This window comes from Melitaea cinxia, chromosome 17 (genome assembly GCF_905220565.1).
Source record: "Melitaea cinxia chromosome 17, ilMelCinx1.1, whole genome shotgun sequence".
NCBI lineage: Eukaryota > Metazoa > Arthropoda > Insecta > Lepidoptera > Nymphalidae > Melitaea > Melitaea cinxia.
In genome coordinates this window covers 4952427-4964990 of record NC_059410.1, presented here as the reverse complement: position 1 = coordinate 4964990, position 12564 = coordinate 4952427, and the positions used below count along the sequence as shown (strand labels likewise).

General features: G+C 34.2%; 1 protein-coding gene across 1 annotated transcript; it reads right to left on the bottom strand.

Moving 5' to 3' along the window:
* Positions 1-1236: 1236 nt before the first annotated feature.
* On the bottom strand, positions 1237-10696 carry LOC123661822 (chitooligosaccharidolytic beta-N-acetylglucosaminidase-like). Its single transcript, XM_045596762.1, has 5 exons — positions 10553-10696; positions 5386-5561; positions 4451-4635; positions 3871-4070; positions 1237-2895 (listed from the first exon to the last, which is right to left on the bottom strand). Exons 1-5 carry the CDS (start codon positions 10694-10696, stop codon positions 1237-1239), a joined length of 2364 nt encoding a protein of 787 aa, XP_045452718.1.
* Positions 10697-12564: the final 1868 nt, after the last annotated feature.

Sequence of the window (12564 nt, the reverse complement as noted above, 5' to 3'; positions counted from 1 at the left end):
CATTTATTTATATATTCTTTATTGTACACCACATAATTTAATATCATCGCAGTAGTCATTTTGGTATATGTACCGTCTAGTTAGTTAAAAGCGGTTGTTTTAATATTACAAACAGACACTCCAATTTTATTTATTTGTATAGATATAGATAGATTTTCAATCTGGATAAATAAATTAGCCGCTGACACGTAGTAGAGCAGCGTGGCAGATTAAGAGTTAGCCCTTCTCCCACATGGATCTGACTTTTGTCCAACATTTCCTGTGCATGTTCAGTTATTTAAATTTGACGATATTACAATGAACATTAAATATGTGAGTGTTATTTATACAAGTAAAAGTGATTTTAGATGTTAAAGTGGCTTCTTGATTTAGTAGTTTTATTGGCAGTTTATGGATATCTCGCTAAGGGTTTTATTTCATTATTAAATAATTATAATACATACTAGATATTTATTACAAGAAACCTCTCAATTTAATAAGTTGTTAAACAACTTCAAAAAAGAAGTAGGTTCTAAATTCGAATGTATTTTTTTATTTGTGTTAGGTACCATAACTTTTTACTGGGTGTAGAAACGGTATTGATGATTCTTTTTTATTAGTAGCTGGTGCATGTCATGTGGTACCTTTTAAAATCGAACGAGATCTGACAAATACTTTTCTTCTTCTTCTTTATAGGGTTAATGGCTTTCAATAGTGCCAAATCAAATACTTTTTGAGTAGGGCGCGAATACGTATCTATTTAATTGATTATTTTTTTCGACTACTTACGTTATATTACTTGTCAATGACACAATTGATATTAAAAGTTTTTTAAATGGCTGATATTTTGTTACTGAGAAGGTAAATGAATTTATTAGTATGCCTATAGTTAACAAGTTTGTTTTTTTAATGCGAACTTGATAAAATGTGTTTTTTATATGTAATAAAAAAAATGTGAAATTGCAATGAATAAATTAACTATTAAAGATACCAAATTTCAAAAAGGTTTCTTAATTAATATAAAAGGTATCACGTTTTTCCCTTTTATAAGCCTCTATTGTAAAGTTCACTTTTAAGAGTTAGCTTAGTATAACTTGCTGGTGTCGTTTTATTTAGACGGTACATATCGCGATTATTATTTTGATTTTTTCGATATATATTCGGCGACGTTGCAGACGCACAGTCACGGGACAATTCTGAGGACGGCCAAGCACAAAGTAGTCGCGGTAAGTACCATTTAAATAAAGAGTTAAGATTTTAACAATAATTTTGAGTGCACCACATAGACCATATTGGAGCATATTTAATACCACGGTCATTTAGACGTGATCTATGTACATCTAGTCGCACCTGCACGAGATGCGTCGCACTTTCTGCACTGTCTGACCATAATCGTTCACCCAAAGCTGCCAGTCTCGGCCACACTCTTGCTTGTAATCCTCCTGCTCCTAATAATGAAGACCACACTGTTGCTTCTCCCCCTATCACATAAGCCATGTTTCTCCAAGACCAAGGCCTATATTCGTACACGCGTTGCCATGAGTTATAATTTACACCACCGGTATCCATATACCATTCCCCATAACCACTATTAAAATCCCATGCATCTTGATATGATATTACTGTGCGTAGCCCGGTAACGTAATTTTTCATCTGAATATTAAGGACTTGGACACCTAATTTATGAAGATATTTCTTTAAATCAATTTTTATTCGATCGGACAAATGCGTCGACCATAGAAGTATCAAGTTTGGTAGTTTTTTATTCTTAGATTCTAACAGTTGTAAAATGTTGCGAGTTATTTGTAGTTTTAATTCTATAGGATCTGTTCTATTCAAACTTTGTAGGCAATATTCACAAATATCCTCACCGGCAAGATGAAAAATATCATCAATGCCAGTAATTTCAATGATTTCGGCGTATATTTTTTCGATAACATCATACAGATGTGAATTGTTTTGATAAATTTCTCTACACAAAAACTCATTATTGTATTCTCTTGAACATTCCACATCGTCGCGTATTAATTGACCAAGTATATTTGATCCACAGTTCCAAGCATTAGATGCGAGGGATGACAAATCGACTTCAATTAAAACTTTTATACCCCGCTTACGCGCATGTTTTGCAATTACGTGTACTTCTTCCGGAGTGTACACCGCACCTTGCTTATATAATTCATAATAAGGTAATTGTGATAAACTTCTAAAATGTATAGACAAACCTTGCGAATCAGCTGCACGCCAGTGTAGTGTATTGAGTTTAGTAGCGGCCATGACATCAATGGTTTTACATATTTCGTTGACGGGGAAATAATTGTGTACTGTGTCTAACATAAGTCCACGGTAACGAAATCGTGGAGAATCTTCGATGTTAGCTGTGTCCAATATTAATAAAGTACCCGCATATGGATCAAACCAAAGCAACTGCGACAACGTTTCTAAAGCGTGTCGTGCACCGCAAAATGAATTCGAAGCAATCTCCGCTATGAGACACCCAGCCGATAAATTAGCAGTCAGTTTTAATCGATAGCTTTCATCTGTATCGAAAAGCATCCTAGGGTCATTGTTGCCACTTTCATTTATTGCAACCCGAATTTCAACAGGGCAATGCGGTTCAATGACACTTACGTTGTTCTCCATCTTATACAAATCTTGTCGAAATAATTCAAATGCATCGATGAAATTTTTTCGTACATGAATTGAAGGAAAAGATAGTATTTTTAAATAGAATAAGTCAGCACGGACAGGTAGAGCTGTTTTTGATAAAGAAACTGTTCCTGTGGGTTTCGGCCACAGTTGTACAGACGTACAAAGCATGTTACAAGTGACTAAGGACTGTAGCCTCCCATATTTTGTTGCTTTTGTAGATATACATTTATCGTCAATACAGTCCCAGGTCCATAGCGGAAGTTGCTGCCTGTTTAATAAATTAATCAGCATTTAAAAGTATAAATTAAAATAAAATAAAAAAGATAATGACAAAACATGATTACCTTTTAAATGTTTCAGTAAGAGTTAAGGTGTTGACTAGGAAAATAAAAATAATTTTACTTAAAGGACTCATAACCTTACAAGAACCTTTTAAATTTGTTTAAGTTTTTCATTGTTAATTTTAATTACATACTCCTACTCGCGCTGTCAGCCGTAAAAACAACATACATGTTGTTTTTCATATTAAATTCTAATGACAAAGTGACATAGTAAAAAAACATAGAGAATATATAAACTAAATATTGTGTGACTCAAAATAAATAAAGGTTTTAAAATAACGAAAAACAAGTCAAAAATATGAATCCGAAAATAAAAAGTAAAAACAATTCTAGTGATTTTGTATAATGTTAAAAGAAATACTAAACAACTAAACCGTTGAAATGGTTTTATAATCGATTCACGCATTAAGGAATAGTGAATTCTTTACAATTTACTTAATAGAGTGACGAATTAAAAGCCTGTATCTATTTGATTTTAAGGACTAGTTGAGAAGATTTGGTTGGTTGGAAAATGGGTCGCGAATGTTATTGAATTGATCTGTTTCTTAGTTCACATCGGATCCCTACCTATATTGACGATGTGCGTTCCTAGGATAGTTCTCGCGTAATGATAATTTTGTCTTATTCGCTCTTTTTCTCTAGGTACTTGTCTAATTTAATATACACAATACATGTATATAAAAATAATGTACCTACCTATATCACAATCATGCAACAAATTAAGGCGTTCCCAAAACGAAGCAGTTAGAAAAATAATATTAAAAACACTATAAATTCTTCAGTAACTTTATTTCATAACACTTTTTATTTTTAATTTCAGTTATCAATACTCCATGTTATTATTAAGAGAATGCAAGGAGAACACTCTGACGTAAATAAGGTAACCACAGAGCGCGACTCCAATCACCCACGATGATGCGCCGAAAATAACTATTATTAAGTCTTTTATTAAATAAAAATTGTATTTTCCATACTGATTTGGGTATAAAATACACAATTCCATCAAAGCAGGAAAAACTAGTGCTAATAGAGTAGTACATAAGTTTCCCACGAATGCAACAAAAGCTCCTTGAATTGGCACCAGGTAGCAGACGAAAACTGTAAAAAATCAAAGTAATTATGTATGAATTAATGTAATGTCGTTAGATCACATCATTCCAACTATTTTGAAATCACATAGGTAACGATTTTATCCATTGCTTAGATCAGTAGCCAAACTCATAAGTTAAATTTTTTACGCATGTTTCACGTTAGTTTATCAAAATACAAACATAATTTAACAATGTCCATTAAACATTTTTAATAATAATAATATAAATCAAAAGAAGGAGATTCTATTAAAAGTAGCTGTAATAAATGTAAAGGCCTTAGAGGAGATGGGACACAAAAATATTCACTTGTATAGTTATATACATAAAAGAAAAAAAATGTTGATATTATTGATTTGTTGTTTTTAATGTAAGACGAAAATTACTAACAAGAGGTCAAAACAAAAAGTGGTCGTGCAACAAACTCTACCATCTTCAAAGTTTTTTCTGAGGGCGGGAAGGGTGTATCTCTATTTTTTATTACTTCAATTATAATCTGGATCGCAGGATAGCACTGGATAGGATAAACAAATGCTATCGACATTAAGTATAGTCCTATCGCTAAGATGGCTGAACTGAAATAAGATATTTATTTTAATAAGTTATTACTCGGTTTTGCTAAATACTATAAATCGCTGAAATAGGAAGATTAGGGTAACATTTGAATGAAAAGATTGAAGACCAATAAAAATTAAATGATTTTTTTTAAAAGAAGAGACTTGACTCATATATAAGAAGATACTTGACATATATATATACATAGGTATAGTAGTTATGAGGTCTAAGAGGTCTTTAATTATTTGGGAGAAAAAGTCATAGACCTCTAAAACAGTTATTTATTGTACCTATAATACTTAATAAAATATAACTCAGTCAATATAAATCAGTACCTACAGCCAGAAGTTGTGACTTATGATATGAAAGGGCCAAAAATATATAACGCGTTGGCGCAGCGGTCATAGGACTGGCTGTTACGCTGGCGGTTGCGGGTTCGATTCCCGCTCACGACTTACATTTATACCGATCATATAGATGTTAGTCGTGGTCTGGGCGTTGTGTTTGTGTATTGTTTGTGTTTCCGGACCTCCAACACAGGAGAAAAACCTACTGGGGACCGTTGAGTGTAAAGCGTTTATTTATTAACTTTGACAAATTCTTCTCAATTAGTAATTGTAAGACGATTGACTTACAGAAGAATACGTTTAAATGTAATTTAATGTTCATATATTTTTTCTAAACTAATCCACTATCTACTGCAGCTTTGAAAGTTTTTACTTTAGTAATAATTGTGAATTTGTGATGATACATTAAATATTTTAACACACTTATCGTCGAAAGGTAGCGATCTCAGCACGTTTTCCTCCATCGTACCGAAGGACCAGTACCCCAGGACACCGAATACCGTTAAAACTATAGTGGCCGTTAGCATACAAACGTAAATTACTCCATTAGACTTTGTAAGAACACGAGGATCTTTTAAGGCTTTGTCGATAGATAAAACCTGAAAAACACGTTAAAGCTAGCGTAATTTTTATATGTTCCGAAGCTTGATTGATTTTCGTTTGCATGCATGCATTCAGCCTGTATCATCTCACTGTTGGGTATAAGCCTCTTTCTCCACGTAGGAGAAGGATTGGAGCTTAATTCACCACGCTGCTCTACTGCAGGCTGGCGGACCTTCAAGGACAAACATCCAAGCAGGAAAGAAATATTTGTACAAATACAATATTCATACAAATATCCATCCCGAGCGGGGTTCGAAAACGCAAACCGTAGGTGTTTTAGACGACTACACGCATCACTACACGATAGTGATTGTTTATTTTCGTTTATATGTTACTGTAATGGAATATTCGTAAAGTCTGTTTTAATATGTTTATCGATAAATTGGAGAAAATTATAAAATTCTTAAAAAAGGACTTTTGGAGTGTGACAAAAATAAGAATATTAAGCAGTGACGTAGCGTGGTTATCGGTCGCCCGGGGCGGAAGTTAATTTTGCCGCCCTCTTATTTAGAATTTTTTTGGTTTATATATATTTGGCATATTATATTCGAAGTTCTATATTTTAAAACTTACAACAAGAAAAGAAATATATTAAAATATTCGTGTGTGCTACAATCTATTAGTCAGTCAGATATTTCAATTTAATGTATACATTACATACATTGTTATAGAGAACTTTTCCGCAAAAACAGTCATCATTATTTTGCATTGTACAGGCTATATCTATGCATCTATACAAATAAAAAAAATTGGAGTGTCTGTTTGTAATATTCAAATAACCGCTTTTTGCTAAATGCATATGGATGGATACAATACATGGTACGCATATCAAAATCACATTTTTTTTACAATTTTTGTCTGTCTGTCTGTTTGTTCTCGCTAACCTCTGAAACGGCTGGACCCATTTTGACGGATTTTCACTGTTAGATAGCTGATGTAATAAGGAGTAACTTAGGCTACTTTTATTTTAGACATTTAATTTAATTTTATAACTGTGAACTGAACAAAAACTTTTTTTTAAATTCCACGCGAATGAAATCGCGGGCAGAGCTAGTTTTAAATAAAAAAATTCTCCTCGGACGCATAGGCCAGTCGAGTGAAAGAGAGATAAGATGCGGCGCAGGCGTACAATGAGCATAACGCTAAATGAGTTAAAATTGTCACATCAAAAGGCCTATTAATATTTTAGGTGATATACCGGCTTTTTAGACAGCGCGCCTATGCCGTAACGACCTTACTATTAACTACCTCACTATTTTCAGAGTAAAAAAAAAATTATATAAATAAATAGAGATAGAGTTCCGGGAGGCGAAATTTTTATTCGAAATTTTCTCCTCTTTCAGGATCTTTTTCAAAATTTCTCGAATATCATTATTTTAGATTTTATTAATGAAAAACTAAATACCTTTTTATTTTATTTTGTAAATAACAATCGCAATTTTTTATGTGCTAGTAAACCCTTAAAAAACATTTTTCTAGATGGCATTCCGAATAGAATGTGCTATCATATATATTTTTAGGAGCTTTATTTCTATTTATTACGTTTTTGAACTTGTTGACTAGACTATTTGTACGAAACCCTGGGTACGCGAGTGTAAAACTCGCAAAATCTTTTTACTTTGCCAGTATACTCATAACAATATTCTGAGTTTAGGAGTAGTGGAATTTCTTGTCAGAAAATTTTGAAATTTCTCAATTTTTTTGGTAGTTTTATTTTTGTCTCGTCACTTTTTTACGTGATTCCAAAGTCAACAACGATATTTGTTTGGCTAGAATAAGTGCAATAGAAATAGTTATTAACCGCAGAATACGATTTTAGATGAATAAGAGCGATTTTGCACACACCGGAGAGATATAAAAACCTCCAGATCTTAATCTCTATGGTTTTGCGATAAAAAATTCTTGTTCTCTGATACTCAGAATAATGGTCCAAATTAATGGTTTAATTAATTAATGGTTTTAAAAGGATAGCTGTTACATCTTGTATGTAATAGAATTCATTCTCGCTGATTATACAAGTTAAAACGTTTCCAGTTGCTACAAAATATCATTCAAATAAAAGGGATTCCCCGACTTCACCATAAAATAAGTAATTAAAAATTCCGAGCTCCTTTCAATCGCTTCGAATTTGTAGTTGCGATAAAAATAATGCAACAAAACATGGTTCAAATATTTACAGAATATTTTTATTATTTTAGTATTGTTAAATTTTGCCGCCCCTTAAAAAGTGTCGCCCGGGGCGGGCCGCCCCTGCCCTGCCATTACGCTACGCCACTGATATCAAGAGTCCGAACTCGAACAAAGCTGTCTCTAAAATTAAATTTAAAGATAAAAAGTTTAAATTACGGATGATTTCAGATTATTTTGGGCTTATATGTACCATTGACAATCTGTAAATATCAGAAATTTTGAATAAAACATAGGATTTAAGCATGCAAGGGCAAGGGCTTATTTATTTGTTAAAATTTTATCATCAGACTAGCTGACTCGGCAAACGTTGTCTTGCCGCTAAACGCTATTTAAAAATAAGGGTGGACTACCCTTAACATTTAGGGGGATGAAAAATAGATGTTGTTCGATTCTCAGATCTACCCAATATGCACACAAAATTTCATGAGAATTGATCAAGCCGTTTCAAACACCGCGACACGAGAATTTTATATATTAGATTTTATTATTTAGCGTTTTATAATCAGTCAAAACATTTACGCGCTTAATGAAAAATAGAATAAGATATTAAATTACCACACCGACAGCACTCAGATTGAACAAACAAGTTCCTATCACGAAGTATAGAGCAACGGCGTCTGTGGTGGCGTAGATCAGTACTCCGTGTGGTGCCAAAAAGATGTGATACGTTACCAAAACTAGGCCAACGAGGTTCAAAAAATTACCTTGAATTAAAAATATAAAACACTACTTAAATCATTTATCACTAATTATAAGTTACATCTATTAAAATGGATAATTAATTTTCAGTGCGGCTTTTCATTATGATTTTTTAGACAATTTCGAATGGAACTAATTAAACCTTTTAGGCCTTATCTCTAATTCTCCAATAACTATAAGACAATTTCCGATTGTCTTTTGTCCTGAATTTACGTACCAATTTTTTATAGTAGATATTACCTAATCTTAATATACATAAATAAATCATGCATCACGTTGTATGATATAGATATGTAATTATCATATTTAAGAAAAAAAATAAGGCGCTACGAAGTTAATAACATCAGCTTACATCATATAGAAATGTATGAAATATGGGTCAGACTACTATATCTCATTTAATTTAAAAGCCAATTCTATAGTTGACACGGCTAATTAAATTGAAACAAAAAAACCATATATACCTAGGTAATAAAACTCAAATTATAATATTTCATACCGAGCATGGATACATAACTGACGATTTTAAGAGTCTTCATGAAATATTCAAGTAAAAGGTAAGGCACAAGTAAAGCAGCTATAGCAGGTCTAGATGTCTGCCAATCCATTATCTGATGAAAGAACAATGCAGAGATCAAACTAACGTAGTTATGTAATACTAGCTAGTATTACACGCGACTGTGCCTACTAGTATGCATAAGAATTAAAAACGGACAACTTTAGTAAAACTACTTTTAAATACACAATTTCCGAAGGATACAAATATATGCAACATAATAGGAATCGGTCATTTTTCAAAGATAACGAGTTTTAAAGCTAAGTAAAGCTTTATCCTAGAGCTATTCTAGAGTAACGTCTCTCTCTATCAAAGTTCATTCTGATCTATACAGCAAGTCTGATACCACTGAGTAACGAACATCCATCCATCCATCAAAAAATTCGCATTTAAAGTTGATAAAAAAGTTTGTAATAAACTAACATCTCGTAAACTATCTGTAGTAAATATAACAAAAACCGTACATATTCCGAGTTGACTTAATATCATGAATGTAGCAATAATGAATCTGTAATTAAAAAAGTTATCTGTGTAGCCTGATTTAAAGATAATCACCAGACAAATTATCAAATAATAATAATTGAACGTCAATGACCATAAAAAAAAAAACACGAAACTCACGGACCCCGATATCCAATACCATGCAGAACTGATGGTCCATGCAATAAAGCTAAACGAAAACCGTATCTGTATGATATGTTAGGAATCTTAAGTTGTCGACTTATCTCGTTTAGACACCACAACTGAAATTATTTAGGAACATTTGGCTCAGCCGTTTCTTTTAATTTTATTTGTTTGTAATATAATGATCTGTTATAAAGGTTTAAAAGTGTCTCATTTCTGAGCAAATGCTTACTCTCCTACTAGGAAAAAGATTGATTCTGGTCCACTGTAAAACGACGGAATTCAAACCTTTTCTTACATAAGGACCGTTCGTATCATAAAGAAAGTTCGTACTATTTATATTTGTGTTACCCACATCACATCATCATCACATCAGCCTTTTGCAGTCCACTACTGGACATATGCCTCCACAAGTTCGAGGCAAAAATGACGTGAACTCATGTGTTTTGGTCATAGTCGCCACCGTGTGCTATCCACACAATAGGGAATTCTAAACATTTTTAATATAATATCAAAAATAGACCTTTCCAGCAGGGATCGAACCTGCATCTCCGACTCACCGTGTCTGCGCTCTAGCCAATTTAGCCATGGAACGATGTACCCGTTAGATCGAAATTTTGAGATGATAATTTTTCGGTTATAAGTGACCGCGGCGATAGTTTCTGATTAAAAATCTTTAAGCCGTTAAAGTTATTAGCCCAGATTTTAATTTTTAACAAAAAGCTTAAAATCCGTGATGCATTTAATGAAATGTATTATGAACTACCAAAAAACTGATAGTCTGTTTTTCTGTATCCTTTTCATATATTAAATAAGTCAATGCTAATGTTTTACTGAACTTTACGAGACGAATACTTGGTAAGCATTATCATTTAAATTCTGATTTACTCTAACTATTACGTAAAAACTTATACCTACTAAAGTTATATGCATATGTATTATTAGCAGACCTAAGCCCACAGACATTATAGGTCCAAGTATTATACCACCCTGGCTAACTGCTAAAGGTAGTCCCAATATACCAGCACCGAAAAAAATTCGTGTGAGATTGAAATACGCCATGGATAACCTGAAAGTAGTATCAATTTAACAATGTTTTCATTTATCAAAGATATAATCGATTTAATTGCAAACGATAATCCATTATAAATTTATATATTTTAATATTAATTTTAACATTATAGATTTTAACTGAGGTAGGGCACATCAGGAATTTTTAGCTCAAAATATGGAGCAGCCCGACTGGAGAAGTACCTCGACCCTACAGAAGATCACAGCTAAATAATACTGCTTTCAAGCAGTATTGTATTCCTGTTGATGAGTAAGGTGACCAGAGCTCCTGGGGGGAATCGAGGATTGGGTTGGCAACGCACTTGCGATGTTTCTGGTGTTGCAGGCGTCTATAAGCTACGGTAATCTCTTACCATCAGGTGAGCCGTTCGCTTGTTTGCCGAACTAGTGATATAAAAAAAAATTAATGTAACAGGCCATTCTTGTTTGAAAAGCTAGATTTTAATATACGACTTTTAATAACGCTTAAGTTCTAAGTACATGTCAAATGTCATGAAACTTTTTACTTTTTTTTTTACTTGAGATTCATGGCCTTTACTAATGTAGAGTCATTAGTGGAAAATTGCAGATACTGCGGTCATTAGCCCGCATCAACACGCGTATCTTTCAAGTTGGATCTAACTGCACACTAATTTTTATATCACTATCATCATCATCACTTCAGCCTAACGCAGTCCACTACTGGTCATAGGCCTCCACAAGTTCACACCAAAAATGGCCTGAAGTCATGTATTTTGCCCATAGTCACCACGCTGGGCAGGTGGGTTGGTGACCGCAGGGCTGGCTTTGTCGCATCGAAGACGCTGCTGCCCGTCTTCGGCCTGTGTATTTGAAAGCCAGTAGCTATTCCGCCATCGGTCGGCTTTTTAAGTTCCAAGATGGTAGTGAGAGTGTGTTATCCCTAGTCGCCTCTTACGAAACCCGCGGCAAGAAAGGGGGTGGCTATATTCTTTATTGCCGTAATCGCATAGCAATTCTATTGTACCTATGCAATAAGCAAATATTCGTGTTTATCTGACGAGACCAACTGAATTAATAACGGACGGAATGATCGTGCCATAAAAGATATCCTGAATATCCCCATCAAACACCTTCACAGAATTATTTAAAATTAAGAAATGAAATAATCACGTGACGTAATTAATGAACACATGGAAATGACATAAGGAAGGATGAATATCCGAAATGTTATTGATGTTAATGAGCATATATAAGAACTGGAAAGTATTAATTAAACCGCATAGCACCACTTCTTAAACTAAATTACATTAGCCAAAAAACTAAAGTTACCACAGATACGCAGGCTTAATGTAACAACGGCAGACGGTGTCCCAAGTGCTATAGTTGCAGCTTCGTATGGGCAAGGCTTTTTTTATAGATCGGAAAATGTAATATACGCACTAGCACAGCCGCCGAAGCGGCGGGAGTGTGGAGTTCCCAAATTATCCACCAAAACTCCATCTGTTGGCAACATAATGGAGCGCCGTGGGATCGTTTGCGCATACGACACTCTGGTGTACGGCCTCTAGTCTCACTGGAAGGAACACTCGACTGGTTGCTAGTCAACCCCTCCACCGCCCAAGCAGACCAGGGTCCCAGGACCAGGAGCTTCCCCCACCGCGAGAAAGGACTACCAGTAACCGCGTACGTTCACAAGTCCGCTTTGATAGGGCCAGAGAAGTACCCGGAGCGTACTCCTTACGAGTCAGCCGTTAGCCGCGATTAGCAGCAATTCCCCAACTCAGGAACTGCTCCCAATCCCATTGCCCGGGGCGCACCGTGAGGAGGTCACCGACAGTTGACGTTTAAATCGAGATAGAGCTTTGAGCTGTGGACGAAATCTTTTTTATGTCATTAGA